Raw genomic sequence first — 17,296 nt, 5'->3', positions numbered from 1 at the left:
CATCTTTTTAAAAGCTGCTTGTTAGAGACTGTCAAACATTATGAGCTTCTGAACTAAATCCTTTTCTACAGCTTTATTTTATTATTCTGAAATTACAAAGATCGTGTGTTGTGTCATGACTGTGTTTTTAATTGATTTAATAAGGAATGGATGGTAAAAATATAAATATATATACAGAAAACAAAAACAACTATTATTTATTAATTATTAATTATTTTAAAAATGAAATGCCTCTAATTAAATTCCTCTAATTATTGTAGATTTCCTGAATAATAAAACACATCTACCTGTAACACTTATGGTTTATTTTCACTTAAACTTATGATTTTAAAGCAAAAAAAAAAAAAAAAAAAAAACAATATGAAAAGATGTCTTTTACTTCACATAAGTCAGAGCAGCATTAAGACACACAAAAACACAATTAAATTACAATAAATATCAATGTAAACATTATCAATATACAAGTGCATCTGTTATGTACACACATCCCTCAAGCTGTCCATAAAACAGCAAAAACATTAAGATTTTAAACAAATAAAAACAAGCACTTCAACAAGTAGTCCAGTACCCTGAAAATGCAGCAACACTTTTGTCAGAAATTAAAGTTATAAAATACATCTTTATATACAATCCTTATGTAAAATGGAGTACAGTCCATGTACTCAAAAAACACACAATAAAATGTAAATTAAAATGAAATCCATTAATTATCCTGGGTTATATGAAACACAGAAAGGAAAAAGATCCCTTTTGTAACAGTATTTGTATCTGAGTGTGTGTGTGTGTGAGATAGAGAAGCAGTAAGCAGAAGTCAGTGTACAAAAACACTCACACAGAGAGAAGAACTCTTCCTTCATAGCTGAAATTTGCACCTCAGTAACATAATATTCACAGTGTCCTACACACGATGAGATACTGATGGAAAGTTCAAAGGAACCGATGAAAAACTGATTAGTGTTACACATTGTAATCAGGAAGTGCTGAATAACTGATGCCGCCAACAGAAGGGGGGGAGGAATGGAGCGGGAACAGCCAACATAGTACAGAACCTGTCAATATGAGAGAAATACAAATGCAAAAACATTCATCATTATATGCACTACCATTCAAAAGTTTGATTTTAATAAAAGTATTAAAAATTCATACTTATACTCAGCAAGGAGTCATAAAATTTATCAAATTTATAATCATCAAATCAGCATATTAGAATGATTTCTGAAGGATCATGTGACTGAATGACGCTGAAAATTCAGCTTTTCCCATACATAAATTACATTTGATAAAATATGTTAAAATAGAAAATTGTAAATTTCACTGTATTTTTGATCAAATAAATGTAGCCTTGGTGAGCATTAGAGACACTTAAATATCAAATACATAAAAAAAAAAAAAACTTTTGAACGCTACTATAACTTATTCCTCAATGCTATGGATTTCTGACAGTGACAGTCACAAGCTTGAAGGATCTAAACAGGGGGGTGTCCTAGAAAGCAGGTTATGCCACATACCTAGGAAACTTTAAGAATAAGTAAATGCATAACCTCAATTTTTGGCTCCAGAGAAAGAAGTAACTTTCAGAGTAAGTAGCCATAGCAACTTACTCTCTGATTATAATCTGCTGTAGACCTGGAACTTTATACAGCCGTATTATCTTTACAAGTACGGTTTTTATTTATTTATTTAGCATCAAACAAATTATATACTTGTTCACAGTTGTCAAAAACATATTTCTGCATCATCAAAGTATGGTACGTAGAAAGAGAAAAGAGAAAAAAAAGGATAAGATTAAAAATGATTGCACAACAGCCCAATAGGTGGTGATATCCACTGACACTATAACTCCCCATTAAACAAAAAAAGAAAAAAAGTATGGTGCGCATCTTATGGTTATCCATTGACGACGACGTCTTTATGTACTCACTGTGCACGCTCAGTTAACTCTGGGTTACCAATATACTACTTGATTGAACTAACTCTTCACAGGAGTTTTGGAACCGACATATCCAGAGTAAGCAAGATTTGGGTTAATCAACTGTGAGTTTAGGGTTTGCTTTCTGGAATACCCCCAGATGAAAATAGTTAAACTCACCACGTCCAAAAACCTCCCTCAGCAATGCAATTTTTGGCTTTCTTGTGTGTGTAATGTGAGTCGGGTGGGTGTTGTTGAGTTTGTCTTTCATTAGTCTGTTCCTCATCTGCTCGATGGGCGTCTCATCTGTTATAATGGACACCAGCTTAGGACAAAAACAAGAGAGGCAGATGACAGATCATCACATGCAAAATCATTTCATAAGATTTGCATTTGAATAAAAATGTGTTTAGAAAGCCAAAAGAGGATAGTGTGTTAGAGTTTTACACCGTGTCTATGCCAGACATGAGCAGTGCGACAACGTGACAAAAGCATCTAGAACCCATTATAATCAGCGATGCTGTCTACACTGGTGCCAAACACTGGATGCCACACATTTTGGTTACCAGCATTCGCACATTATCAAAATATCTTCTTTTGTGTTCTGCAAAGGAAAATTATGCATACAGATTTGGAACGGCATGAGGCTGTGTAAATGATTTTAATTTTGGGGTGAACTATCCCTATAAAGAATATCATTCCAGCCTCCCCATTCAAACATTGTAGCAAAGTATGTAAGTACAACACTGTGTGTGAACACATTTTTCAAAATGTTAGTCTATAATGTCAACATATGGTCCAAAATATATGCTCCCACTGAAGCTATATAATGTTGAAGCATACCTGGTCATAAAATATCACCAAGACAAACACTCCAAAAAGTATTGACTCCACCAGCAGAATGATATAATGTGCCCTTCAGAACAAATGACCAAAAACAGAGTGAGAAAAGCAAAAAGCTAACAAAAGTACATACATCTTAATCAATATTGATAATCATTATAGTGTACATAGTAGTACATTGTAACTTACACAATAAGATGTTTGCTGGGAGATTCTTCTCCTTCTTTATCTTCATCTCCCTCTCTTTCACTCCTTATTCTCCACACCCATGCTGACACCACCAGTGCCATGGAATACAAGCTGGCCATGCCTACAGAGATGTGGCATTAGAGGAGAGAAATGGGAAGTAAAATCTGTATCCAATCCTGTTCCTAGAGGGCTACTGTCCTGCACAGTTTAGCTTCAACCCTAATTAAACACAGCAGAACCAGCTAAACAAGGTCTTACTTGACCAGGGGTGTCCAAAGTTGGTCCTGGTAGGCCACTGTCCTGCAGAGCTTACCTCTAACTTGCCTCAACACACCCGTATGAACATTTCTAGTATTCCTAGTAAGACCTTGATTAGCTGGTTCAGGAGTGTTTAATTGGGGTTGGAGCTGAACTCTGCAGGACAGTGGCCCTCCAGGAGCAGGTTTGGACACCAGTTTTATAAAAACACCCCATGTTCTTAAAACTCACCTGTGTAGAAGAGAAACTGAATGAAGTATTTCTGATTGAGCTCTCCAACACAGTTATTGATCCTATAAAAGAGCAAGAACATAAGCAAATGCATTAATCAGAGACATGACAAAAACAGTAAAGGTCACACTTTATATTAGATGTGATAAAGTACTTAACTACCATTGTACTTAAAAAAAAAAATCTTAGGTACAATGTTCTTATTTTGATCATGTTGGTTGGTGGTATGGATAGGTTTAAGGGTGGGTTAAGATGTAAGGGAAGGGTCAACAGTGTCATTATAGATGTAAGTACAGAAATGAATTACAGCTATAATTACATGTAGGTATTTTTTTATTAAAAGTACCATCTGAAAACATGTATGTACACAAAAGTGCATTGTATCAGATGATTTATTATAATGCTATTATATAATAGTTAAAGAGGTCCTAGTTTGCTTTTTTTGCATTTTCAACTTTCTTTAGTGTGTAATGTAGCTGTTTGAGGGTCTGCAAAGTTACAAAGCACACAGTCACTCGAAGGGGAGTTTTTCTCCATATCAGTGCGCATTGTTTCTGAACTCCTTGAAATGCTTCGATTTTATTCTTGCATTTCCTTCTGGGAATGTACACGTAACAATATTCCTCATTTAAATAATTGCCGCCCAATAAAATAATTCCCACCAAAAGAAGGGCCGAGGCCTGGTTGAGCTGCATTAGTAGTTTTTTTAAACTTGTGATTATGGTAAGGGGCGTGACGTGTCCAAAACACATTCGAATCACAACGCACTGGTCCTGCTGACCAATCAGAGCACATTGTACTTTTTGGAAGGAGGGGCTTCATAGAGACCGGAACTAAACAGATCATTTACTGAAAACCTGGGAAGAGAGGTGCTGCAATAACATAATATATATAAAGAATTAGGTGTTTTTTGAACATGCAAGCATGAAAACCTATTCTAGTAGACTCCAAAAACAAAATCAAGGCTTTGTAAAAGGGCATAAACTTAATATAAAGTGGGACCCATTACACATGGCATATTGTATAGCAAAGATATTATGCATACACTTAAGATATTTTATAGACAGACAGAAACGGCATATAAATATACACTCAAGTTGATAACACTGGCCAATGGAGAAAGAGGAGAGACTGACCACGGGCAGTGATGGTCCATTCTCCTGATGCAGCGCTGACAAACTCTGCAGTGATGGGCTCGAGGAGGCCGATACGTCTCACAGCGACTGCACACTGTCCAGCCCTCACAGCCCTGATCACAACCAACACAATGATTAAAGACATGTCATGCACTGTGAAATAAGATGCAAGCAAGGAAACAGAATACACACTTTGCCAATTTATCAGTAATTGGCTTTCAAATACAAAGAGTTATCGGTTATCGCATCGGCTATAGGTTATCGTATCAGTGTTCATATCACTGCATCCCTAACTTAAATATAGCTACAGTAGTAGACCGATCAGTGACACTCACTCTGTCATTTAGACGGTTGGACTGGGACCTCAAGTCAGAGAAGTCAATGGCTGTCTCAGGTAGAGGAACCATTCCTGTAATGGTAAATGATAAAAGTTTACACTGATTAACCCTGTAATGCCTAAAATTTGAAATAGTAGTCAGAAAAAAAACTATTTTTTTAATTGAATAAATTTGAACATTTAAACACAATATAAAAAAATGAAAATAAAATAAAGTTTATGTTTTAAGTAATATATTATGTTTTCATGCTGAATAATATAGATAGAAAATGGGCTCACATTCAAGAAAAAAAATATTTAGAGGCCCAAACTGAGCAAAATTTTTCCATTTGGTGCAGATGTTATTTATATAGCTAGCTTGCAATGTAAATCAATTAGACTTAGACTTTAGCAGACTAAATACATACAATGCATGTAAATATCATTGTCACTCTATATCTCCCAATAATAAGTCTTAGTTAGATGGTATTTAAATGCTTAATTTTATTACCAAAGTTCTGTAGTTGTAATTGTGGAGGGCAAACAATATAATTCAATGTAATTCAATGATGATTAAGAGACAAATAAATGTTTATCAAAAGCCTGTGGGATTCATATTTGATTCTAGCATTTTACATGTTTCTACAGAGAATGATGTATGGATAATCAAGTAAACCTAAGTTGCTTCAGACCAGTAAATGTTCATCTTGAAATATTGCAAACAATAAAAGTTATTCTTATGTTTACTTTATAAAAATCATCATAGCAAAAGACATGTGTACCACAATCTGAAGATGGACATTTTCAGGATTATACTAATTTTACTTGCTCAAAAAAGTATGAATTATCGATCAGAGGGCAGAAGGCATGTGGAAGATTCAGTACAGCAGGTTTTACAGTAAAGTTGAGATTATGTTGATCATTTAGGAGGCTTAGAAATTCATATATCAATTATGATACAGGAGACTTTATAGGGTTAAAACACAATCAGTGTAGAGTGTATGAATGAAACCGAGAGAAAACGTGTCCTCTCTATTAAATAAGACAAAGCAACGTCAAGTTTCAGGAAACTCACCAGGGTCGGAGAACACTGCTTTTGAATGGCACGCCAGCAGTAGTAACAGAATAATATTGAACACAGATCCATGGAGAGTGCACCATACACTAAACACAAAGAAAATATACACTTTACACACTAAAATACCCATAAGCATTAAAACCATAACCACAAAATATTTTGCATATGTATAAATGCAGTAATTTTGTTTCTTGGTGTTGCTAGCTCCTAATATAAAGCAAAGCGCTTTGGGTGTACAGTAGTACATGTGAAAGCGATATATAAATGCCTCATTCATTCATTCATTCAATATGACCTACTTAAAATTAAGAAAAATTATCAATAAACAAACAATTTCTTTACATTGTGTAATGGAGTAGACATAATTGTTGTGACAGATAAGCGCAAAAAGAACATAGTAGGGATGGTAGTAATAGTCATGACATAGTAGCAATGCTCATTTAAAACATTTATTGTTCTTTAAGACCAATAATGGCCAAATAAATTAATTCATCCCCACACGTGGGAGAGAAATGAATTTACTACTATTACACTATGTAAATATTGATTTACATTAGTTGGAAAGCCTATTTGCAGTAACACTGAATGACAACATGCTTTAAATCACTAATAAGCTTTAATTGAAACTATTGCCACTCAGTTTCTCCTGTTTCTTCTCAATGTTATTTGAGTCTACTAAATAGGGGTGACCCCGAATAGTCGAAGATTCGATGCTTCGATAGGAGGAGCCTGATTCGACTACCGATCTCATGGTCGAATCTTCGCAGAGGTGTTATGAAACAAGGATCATGCCCCTTTGGCTATATGAGGGCGCTCAATTTCACATAGAACTAGCTTGTATGTCAATACGTTAATATGCAGCCTATTATGATAATGCTGTATATAAAAATGTGCAAAGAAAGAAGCTTTTAATAAATATTTTTTAACGTGCGTGAATAAATCCAAACACCCCGTGACAGATTTAAGTTTCACTTTCGATCCGTGACCGACAGAGGAGCGTCTTCGCGGCAAGGATTTAACAATGTCTGCGATAAGAAAATCTAAAGTGTGGATGTACACCATCAGAAAGGATATTCTCCAAGGCTGGATTTAGCATCAGGAAAACCATTATCGCACTTCTGCCGGCCAACGTTAACACGTTTCACGCATAGACTGGGTTTCACGTTAGAATGTATTTTATCCGCGTGCACAATTTGAAAAGACTCCAACGGGGACAGACAGAGTGACAGACTGGATTTGTTCTCTCCGTACTACGAGGTAGGGTAGGCCTACAAGTGATTTCAAAACTTTTCAGCCGGTTCTAATTTGATTTTTGGATGCTGTGAAATTTTTTTGCTAAAAAGACTGCCTCCAGTTTAGCATTTATTGTTGTTTCTGCAGTTAAAAAGACAAAGTTGAAAATTCTGGCTACTATCGTTATTTTAATAATTTCTTTATTTTAGTTTTATTTATTAATCTGTCAGGGTTATCTAATCTAACTATTTGTGGCTTGTGTTTTGAATATATGTTCCCCTGCACTTTAGGCATTTTGCACACATTTGCTCATCTTGTGACTTGATTCTAATTTATTTCGTTTTGTATTTTTTATTTATTAGAAAGGTATAGGCCTATTCTGTTCTAATTTAATTTTAGTAAATTAATTGTTTATTTTTTCGGTGCATCGATGTTGTGCTGTAGGCTGGCCTGCTCGCACATGTAATTTAGCCGATTTAATTTGATTTGCATGTGAAATGCAAATCCTGTCTGCAGTGTGGCCTTTCTGGAGTTATGTTATTTCTTAGTTTTATTGATCCAAAATGTTTTTATACATTTTCTTCTATACCTTTGTGTGATTTTCTGTACATCGCGGCTTTGAAACGTTAAAGCCCCGCCCCCATACACATGATTCGACCATTAGTCGACTATAGGCAAGACGATTCTGATTCGACTATGAAAATCCATAGTCGGGGACAGCCCTACTACTAAATAAAACGAACTAGGCTAAATATTAAAGACTTGTAGGTAAAATCACAGTTTATTCTAACATTTCTTCAAGTAGCAAGTCTAGTGTCTAGGTTAAGCTCCTTTGCTAGACAATACATACATAAAAAGGATAGATCACTGAAAAATACAAATTCTGTCATCATTTACTCAACCTCAAGTTGTTCTAAACCTGTATAAATTTCTTTCTTCTGCTGAACACAAAAGAAGATATGTTGAAGAATGTTGGTAACCAAACAGTTGATGGACCCCATTGACTTCCAAAAGTATTGAAAAAAAAAAATTATATACTATGGAAGTCAATGGGGTCCATCAACTGTTTGGTTACCAACATTCTTCAAAATATCTTCTTTTGCATTAAGCTGAAGAAAGAAACTCATACAGGTTTGGAGCGACATGAGTGTGAGTAAATGATGACAGAAGTTACATTTTTGGGTGAATTATCCCTTTAAATGCGTTTTACTGTATTCAAAGCATTTGGAACTTTTTTTTTTTTTTATCTGTCATCTTTGACGTTTTCATCCAGTATATATAGCAAAATGGGGACAGGTGGTCGCCATAATTTATTCACGTTTACAAACTATTTAAATACTAAGGTACGAGTCAAAAAAAAAAAAAAAAAAAATAGGACATGGGCGAGTGTTAACTTAAGTTATAACACATTAGAGTCTTATATGGCTTGTTCATTTCAGGTGAGATAACCTGCTGAAACCTTAGACTATAGTGTAACAGAGACTGAAAATGTAGTAAACAAACACACGTTGAATGATGCACACTACAGCAGTCTGACAATCACATAGCCTACTAGTTGCTAGTAGTTCAAACGCACTGTTAACACTTTTCGCGGGTGGGAAAACACGTTTAGAACGCTGATAACAATCAAGCACGAGCGACTGTTGCTATGGGTGATTATAAAAAGCTACAATTAAAAAGCGAAGATCTCATGAGTGGCGGGTGACGTTCCGTTAAGCAAACGCTGGCTCTTTAAAGCTTTGTTCATACGGTAACGTACTCACCTTTCAGAATACGCAGGGATCAGGACATACTGAATCACAACATAGTCAGCGTAAAAGACGCTAAAATAAGTTAAAATGAGACAAATAAAGCCGCACGGGTCTCGCCGACAGCGAAACGCAGCCATCTTTCCATCTGCGGTCTTCCTGATGACGTCAGAAAAGGACGCGCGTTACGTAGCCCGCGTTGTCCGTCAACGGGTTCTGACCACCTGTGTGTGTGTGTGTATTTCTGTCAGGTTTCTGCTTATCCTTTAAAAGTGTTTGTTCTCCAGGTGATGGCAGCAATCTTCCATTATACCACAGCATGTCCATGTTATCTCCATGAATGAAAATGAGAAATGTGGATTTTTTTTTCCACAAGGTTTTTATAATAAAAAGAAAAAACTTATTTAAAAAAAACAATAATTGTAATTTATATAAATTAAAAATATATATATCTTAAAAAGGAATAGCACAAAAGGGTAAAAAAAAAAAAAAAAATTGATACATTTACAATAGCAGCTTTAAATTTACTTATGTTTTTATTCTTATTTATGTATATATTTTTTCTCACAAGCTCTCAGATATCCAAGCACTGTTTTAAACAACTCATCACACAGATTGATGGAATGACAAACATTTTTATTCATTTTAATTTCAGATCACAGAACAACTAGCTTCTCGTTAAGCGCGATCTGAGCTTGAGTGAGATTTGCCAGGTAGGTCACCATCAACAGATCCTGCAAAGAAACAGAAGAACAGGAACGGATTTAATTTAATCTGAAAGACAGTTCCTACTTTTTTGAATTTACCAGTTCTTTTTTAAAATAATTTTAATTTAGGGAGACCATTATTAAGGCCAATTCACACTGCACTCCCAAATACCGACCAACGGTGTCTCTTTGTCGGATCAGCGTAGCACCCGTCGCTGTCTGTTGCCGCTGGTCGGCGCTTGTTTTCACTAATGAACATGTTGATTCTGCATTTGTCGGGTCACGGGATGTCTGAGAACTGACGTACTGTAATCTATTCACTGTCTGGATTGGTCGGAGTCTGTCTGTGCAGTGTGAATTAGCCTTTATAGACCATTTTGTGACTGTGAACTAGTGGATTAAATATTTCTAGTATTTTTATGACTGAGGGAACCCTGATATTAAAGCATTTCAAACATATATAATATTATATTGTACTGAATGTCACTCACATTAATGTTGGAGTTCAACATGCTCTCAAAGTCTTCTGCTGAGATCTTGGGCACTTTGTTCACAAGATCCATCAGGAAACGACCAACACTGTTATCTGCCATCACTTTACCAGACTAGAAAAAAAAATAATGTTGCAGTCATTAAACAATACTGGTAAAAAAAAAATATATATATATATATATATATAAGTTTACTATGAGACCTAATATAACGTTACACATCAGATTTCCCCCCAACTATTTACATTCACTTAAGAAATAACCGACCATGTTTACGTGAATACTCGTCAAGACAGATATTTAGAAAATTCAGTTTTATCTGACCGTCCAAGTGAAATACACCGCTAAAGAGGACAGAATTCAGGATTGCATGCTGTCGGTGTGCACGCTTCAGTTCAGTTGTGTCAGTCAGTGCGAGTATTTGACACATTGCGATCTTTTCCGTGGCTTATTGTGCTTAATAATTATGTTTAAAGGAACACTCCACCGTTTTTTCATATTAAACTATGTTATTCCCTTAACTAAGACGAGTTGATACCTCTCTCGTCTCAGTGCGTGCACTCAATCGATCTGGCGCGCGGCGACACTTTGATAGCACTTAGCTTAGCCCAGTTCATTCATTAGGATCCAAACAGAGATGAAGCTAGAAGCGACCAAACACCTCCACGTTTTCCCTATTTAAATACAGTTACACGACCAAGTATGGTGACAAAATAAAACGTGGCGCTTTTTTAAGCGGGTAAAAAGGATAACTATAATGTATGGCGGAATAGCACTTGGGAGCACTTCGACTCGCGCAGTAATATCATCACTCCTGAAAAATCCTCTCCCTTCTGTCATTAGAACCAACGTGACTTTTTACTGCGCCGAGTCGAAGTGCTCCCAAGTGCTATTCCGCCATACATTATAGTTATCCTTTTACCCGCTTAGAAAAGCGCCACGTTTTATTTTGTCACCATACTTGGTCGTGTAACTACTCGTGTAACTGTATTTAAATAGGGAAAACGTGGAGGTGTTTGGTCGCTTCTAGCTTCATCTCTGTATGGTCCCTAATGAATGAACTGGGCTAAGCTAAGTGCTATCAAAGTGTCGCCGCGCGCCAGAGCGATTGAGTGCACGCACTGAGACGAGAAAGGTATGTATCAACTCGTCTTAGTTAAGGGAATAACTAGGGCTGGGCGATAAAACGATAACGATATGTATCGCGATAGACACGTAATCAATATCAATAAAAAATGCGTTCGATAAAACGTTCGATAATTTTTTTTTTCTTCGTCGGAAGAAACCAGAGGTTGCGAAAGCAAATTTAGTTGAATGAACAAAGGCACTCAACTCTCTGGTAACCTTGCAACGTAGGGGGTGACACGCAACAGCCAGTCAGTATGGTTGCGCAATATTGTTGTCTCGTGTTGGATTCTTCAGTAACAGAACCGGCGTGTAGTGATACAGCGATTGTTGATAAAACAGGAAAAGTCAGCTCGCCTGACTTCAAGTCTGACCGTAGTCAGACCATGTCGTCTGCAAATTATGCAAGACCATCGTCAGTTTCTCTGTTATTCGCGTGCTTATGAGCTGTTTTAACGTGTGCGTTTCTCAGCGCGTAAAGTTACATGTGAAGCTCACATGCACTCTGTCTACCAGCGCCTGGATACTGGACTGTATTTCGAGTCTTATTGTGCTAATACTGTTATATACACACAAGGTTTACATAAACTAGTCGGATATGTCTAAAGTGAAAGCAAACTTGAGAAAATTGAGAGAAAATCTGCTTGTCAAATGCGTGTATATTAGACGCGTCGCGCGCAGCTCTTAAAGAGACAGTATAGTAATAGTAAACACGCTGCCGCTTGTCCTTAAAGGGATAGTTCACCCAAAAATAAAAATTCTCTCATTATTTACGCACTCTAATGTTGTTCCAAACCTGTATTAATTTCCTTCTTCAAATATTAATATTTTGAAGAATGTGGCTATCCAAACAGTAAACAGAGCTATCCCTTTAATGTTAATAAAACAACAAAATGCAAAGAGAAAATCATTCACTGCTCTTGACTGATAACTTTAATAGTAGCTTTAATAAGTATCAATGTATAATTTATACAGTGAAGTCTGTTTTGTTTTATTTTCATATTTGTTCATTTAATTACTTTCTTCAATGCTACTGTTAAATACACCTACTGTAGCTGAAAACATAAAGCACTGTTTATTTAATCTGTATATTAGGTTGTGTGTACGTGTAATGTGTATCTTTGATCTTAATATTTAATAACAAAGAACATAATGAGAACTTTTTTATCTTCTCCCCTGTCTGCCATTCTTTTTTATTTAACATTTTGTTACCTAAGGCTTTGAGCATTACAGCCAAACTAATGTCCATATTTTAAAAACAGCCACAAAATAGTAAAACCAACATAAAAAAGAATCGTGATAAAATCATTAATCGTGATTTTCCTGAAAAAAATCTTAATATTATATGTTTGCCATATCACCCACCCCTTTATAAAGCATTTCTTACGTATTCTTTAATTTTGCACCTTAATGTTAAGAGATAATTGTTAAGTGTTCATTCAGATTTTAGACTAATTATTTGAGTGAGTGTTTTCCATGGTCGTGTTGACATTTCTGCCTTTATAACTGATGGGATTATAATCAGAAAGTTTAAAATAAAAAATCTTTAAATGTAGGCTAATGTATTTGTCTCCTGGACTGGTCCTTATTTTAAATATGTCATAAAAAATATCAATAATTATCGATATCGACCGATATGAAACACTTATATCGTGATACAGTTTTCAGCCATATCGCCCAGCCCTAGGAATAACATAGTTTAATATGAAAAAACGGTGGAGTGTTCCTTCAACATTAAGCACGTCTCACACTTTATTTTTCTCATTCATGCATGCTCTTTTTGGGAAAAGCAAAACACTTTATTCATCTCATATACATAAAAAAAAAAAAAAAAAAAACTGAGGCCACATTATAGAAAATACATTGTCCCAAAGAGACACTCACCAGCACATCTTCTATGTATGCGAGCACTGTGGAAAGCATTTCTTGTACGCGTCCTGCCGCACTGGCTACCTGGGCCAGGTCTGTGGTCAGTCCGTTGGTGCGACTGGGAGATGCACGAGTCCTCTGTAGAAGGTCAACTATAGAGAGATGCGTTTAATACATTAGAAGAATGTGCGCAAAAGGAAAAAAAAGCTATTCTTAAAACATGCAAATGCAATAAAGTTCCAATACAAAATATTGTGTAAACCAGAAAGGCCATTCAATTTAAAATGAGTAATCCACAAAAATGTTTATAAGTGGAGAAAAAAAAACTGACCTCCAATGCGCTCTGTGTCGTAGTAAATGTACTTGACTGACAGTGGGGTGAACATGACACCAACTGTCTTGGCTGGGACGCCCATCTGTGAACTAACAGCACAAACAACAAATAAAAACTTCATGCAGCAGAGGACATAAAAAAATAAATCAACCTTAGTCCAGATGATAATACCTGACGTAGGCACGGATGTTCATTTTGTTGCTCTGCAGTGCAGTGTCCACGGTGAGGTGAATGGGGTTTGGAGCCTCTCGGCTGTAATACTCATGGATCAGAACGGAGTGCTCTGTGATGTCAAATCCTGTGGCATACCTGCAAAAAAAAAAAACACTTATTGCTGCATCCCAATTCGCCTACATCCCTACTTCACTCCGTTGCTTAGTTAAATGCATCATGTCACTGCTTAAACTGCCCTGTCAATCATCTTGTCACAGTTAAAATCCTCCACATTCAATTTAATTTACTACCGTATCAGAGAGAAATGTAGTTGCACATTGATCTGCCAGTCATGCGTCTTTCATGCAGAGAACGCTCCTCATGAGTTTACATAATGATGCAATAACATTGAATAAAAATCTTTTCATCAGGTTAGATACAGATAATGAAACAGGAGTCAAACTTCTCTATACTCAACCGTTGATCTCGCACATCTGCCATGTTTGTAGTTTTTAAACACTTTTTGTAGTTCAAATCGAATCCTCATCGGATAGTACAGATAATAAACTATCTATGCTAGTATATAGTTATACGCGTAGTATGCGAATTGGGGCGCAGCACCAGTTTGCATTTTAAGACAAATATAAAATCAATCCTTAGAAAACCTAAGATAATTAAATTCATTAACATGAGCAGCCACATACCATCCAACAATGACTTCACTCGGTGAAACCTTCTTATGGAGCTCATACATGTTCTTGGCGAACTCCATGTCGACAGCCACCTATGACACAGACATTGTAAATAAGGATAATGTCACTTTTGGATATTATTAGCTTTGTGTTTGAAGAATGATGTTTTTGGATTTCATGAACAATGATATTTACATGGGGGTCTCTAAAGCACATCCAATAAAAGCATGGTACATGTCCCAAATTTATGGTGATAGATACCATGGTATTTTCTAGAAATGTTTTCTAAGTAACCTCTCAGGTAAACAGCATTTCAAAGTAACATGGTATACCACGTATACGTCACTATTTCTCTTAGGGGTGAGCAGGATGATGATGATGTTGTGTAACTCACCTCATCTTCAGATTCATTGTGAGGAACAGAGAAGCAGTTGGTCACATCAACTGAATGCTTGTCTGTTGTTCCTGTGTGACACAAATTAAACCAGTTAAGTGATGTTGATATTTTAACTTCACGGATGCGCTCGCTTTATCTCTCATCCACTCCAGCCATCCTGCTCGACTACAACACATGCTTCCCAAGACAAAACAACGCTTCTGTTGTCTTTATTAAAAGCAACTGTTTGGGATTTTACTCAGAGAATTTAGACGACCCACCTAATAATGTTCCGATCACACGACTTGCTCCCTCATTCCTACGCTCGTATGAGTCCGCAATCGATGCCAAAACCACCGGGTGGATTTTCACGACCGGGCCGTGGACCGCCATGATTTCGTAGAGGAAGTGAAGGACGATGATAAACAGAGAAGAAGAGTTGCGAGTGCGAAAGACAGCACAGGATTTGTGCTTCTGCCCCCTAGCGGATATACGTTAGGTGGCTGACACCACACTGAAAATATGGGACTTAAATTGTATTTTATTCATGGGATAGTGGGATAGTTTCATTTAATTATTTTTCCTTAGTAAACATTACCATGTGACCTTCTTCAGATATCAGATTTCCTTGCTTCCATGCTCTTTGTATAAAAAATCAAGCTTGATAACATGGATCATTGATTAAATTATGCATAAACTTGTGGAGTTCATGTCAGTTTGAGTGCTGCTGTCTTTGCAAAAGAGGGAGAGACAAAATACTAAGACAACAGTATGTTCATTTTCACCAGTTCAAATGTTCACTCAAATTTGAATGCTGACAATATAATTTAAAATGAAAAAGATGCTCAAACAAGCATTTTCACTACCTAGCAGTCTAGATTTTAGAATTTAGATCATAATTATAGGCTATATTTAGCCTAATGATGTTCCTTATCATCATTTCTTTTTGTAAGTGAATTTTGAGTCATCATTTTAATCACCGTTTTGCTTGATAGTCCTGTCGTGGTGAAAAAAAAAAAAAAAATATATATATATATATATATTCGTCCTTTTTTCTTTCTGAGGTCCTTAACATCATTTTCAAAAATCCACAACAGATTGCTATTTTAAAATAGGATTGTGTGACTCGTCCAACAAGATTCTCAGGTTCTAGAAGCGACACTGGAATACAATCGCAGCTGGCGCATGTGCCAAACACTAGAATAAACAGCTTTCAAGGTCAAGTGTGTAAGCTGAAAAGCAATCCAGCAACAAGAGGGAAAAGCTTACGCTCTAAATCCAAGGGAAATACATAAACAACCTTTAACTTCAAGGCCAAAGAAAGACAAAAAGTGACAGGTGCAAGAATTGAGAAAACCAGAAAAGAGAAAAACAACATGGGCTAATGTTAATTGCAAAATTATTAATGGAATATTTGACAATGCTACATTATGCTCAGACTAAAGAGTCGGATAAAGGTGAATCTCTCTTTAAAATCCTTGACAGCCAAAATCAAAAGACATTCAGCCAGTCTATCAGAAGTTGCTGTGCTGGTGGATATTTGACTGTACAAGTTACAACAGCAGGTGGCGATAGAGTTCATTACTTTTACTACCCAGATGCCTCATTAGTGTCTGTTTCCATGGACTGCTATAAGCAAAGACTATAGACAGAGATAGTCTTTTTATAGATTATAGTAGCTTTGCTATAGATAAGCCGTCCGCCATATTGGAACGGTCAAATCTGGCCCGTGCCACTCGAGAGCAAAGTTGACTTTACTGCACCGGCTCGGCAACCTAGTTATTCACATGTATGAATATATCTGCAATAGACATTAGCAGATGGTTTTCACAGCATTTAGTTTATCATTATTGTGATAAATCTGCAAGTGGACATGCTTATTGAGTTATAAAAACACAAGCCAGAACATTCACACCTCTGAAAGGTTATCCCATTTCGGCTAGAATTTACAGCTTGGTGGTTTTTACAGCCATAGGCTGCACAAAGTTGTGTGACATTTTAGATAAAAATGTATTGATTTTTATTAGTGTGAGTTATGAACAGCTTCATGTTAACCGTTCCGACATGGTGGACCCATCGACTGGAGCTTTCGAATGTGGCAAAGATCTACGTACATATATATGCATCAGACCATAATATTGGGTGAATGCTCTCCGCACATATACGTTCATCAAATACTTTAACTTCAAACTCACTAAATCCCAGCCTCAGCCCATTCAGAAATGTCGGTACTTAGGTAGAAACCTATACGTAGGAGCCTGATAAAAATGTTAATATTCAAGAAAAACGTTAGACGGACTTAGAGGCTTTTGCATCTGAAGTCTTCAACATCAGACCATATAATAGACGCCTCATTGTCCGCTGAACCGTACGTCAAACGCACCACCATATTGGACCGGGCAGCTTGCCATAACTCTCATAAGAGGACTGAAGAAAAGATGCCTGACTATTTTGAGGTTTTACAAACCGTCATACAATCCAAACCAAATCTCGGGGAACAGTTGAAGACTTCAGATGCAAAAGCCTCTAAGTCCGTCTAACGTTTTTCTTTAATATTAACATTTTTATCAGGCTCCTATGTATAGGTTTCTACCTAAGTACCGACATT

The 17,296-nt window shown here is 36.3% G+C and overlaps 2 protein-coding genes across 2 annotated transcripts; both read right to left on the bottom strand.

The window, feature by feature from the left end:
* Window positions 1-361: 361 nt before the first annotated feature.
* On the bottom strand, window positions 362-9,206 carry LOC311285781 (palmitoyltransferase ZDHHC3). Its single transcript, XM_084401570.1, has 9 exons — window positions 8,957-9,206; window positions 5,958-6,046; window positions 4,902-4,975; window positions 4,567-4,679; window positions 3,431-3,492; window positions 2,942-3,062; window positions 2,753-2,825; window positions 2,090-2,234; window positions 362-1,049 (listed from the first exon to the last, which is right to left on the bottom strand). Exons 1-9 carry the CDS (start codon window positions 9,079-9,081, stop codon window positions 958-960), a joined length of 894 nt encoding a protein of 297 aa, XP_084257696.1. The 5' UTR covers window positions 9,082-9,206; the 3' UTR covers window positions 362-957.
* Window positions 9,207-9,556: 350 nt separating this feature from the next.
* Window positions 9,557-15,193, bottom strand: eif3f (eukaryotic translation initiation factor 3, subunit F). The gene is made up of 8 exons (XM_084401571.1): window positions 14,970-15,193; window positions 14,707-14,777; window positions 14,325-14,404; window positions 13,639-13,776; window positions 13,465-13,556; window positions 13,149-13,285; window positions 10,140-10,253; window positions 9,557-9,675 (listed from the first exon to the last, which is right to left on the bottom strand). The coding sequence occupies exons 1-8, from the start codon at window positions 15,079-15,081 to the stop codon at window positions 9,598-9,600; spliced, it is 822 nt and encodes a 273-aa protein (XP_084257697.1). The 5' UTR covers window positions 15,082-15,193; the 3' UTR covers window positions 9,557-9,597.
* Window positions 15,194-17,296: the final 2,103 nt, after the last annotated feature.

The sequence above is a fragment of the Rutilus rutilus genome, assembly GCF_951802725.1.
Source record: "Rutilus rutilus genome assembly, chromosome: 2".
NCBI classification, from domain to species: Eukaryota; Metazoa; Chordata; class Actinopteri; order Cypriniformes; family Leuciscidae; genus Rutilus; species Rutilus rutilus.
Note: the sequence above shows the minus strand (reverse complement) of the source record. Positions and strands in the feature narration are given on the sequence as shown.

What these genes read in the sequence shown, in the direction of transcription:
- LOC311285781 (XM_084401570.1), bottom strand. Translation starts at nt 9,081, where the DNA reads ATGGCTGCGTTTCGCTGTCGGCGAGACCCGTGCGGCTTTATTTGTCTC. An exon ending in TGGTGATATTTTATGACCAG is followed by an intron (nt 2,235 to 2,752) that starts GTATGCTTCAAC and finishes TTTTGTCCTAAG; the next exon opens with CTGGTGTCCATTATAACAGA. An exon ending in GAGGGAGGTTTTTGGACGTG is followed by an intron (nt 1,050 to 2,089) that starts GTGAGTTTAACT and finishes TCATATTGACAG; the next exon opens with GTTCTGTACTATGTTGGCTG.
- eif3f (XM_084401571.1), bottom strand. Translation starts at nt 15,081, where the DNA reads ATGGCGGTCCACGGCCCGGTCGTGAAAATCCACCCGGTGGTTTTGGCA. An exon ending in ACAATGAATCTGAAGATGAG is followed by an intron (nt 14,405 to 14,706) that starts GTGAGTTACACA and finishes TCTGTGTCATAG; the next exon opens with GTGGCTGTCGACATGGAGTT. An exon ending in AACATCCGTGCCTACGTCAG is followed by an intron (nt 13,557 to 13,638) that starts GTATTATCATCT and finishes TTGTGCTGTTAG; the next exon opens with TTCACAGATGGGCGTCCCAG.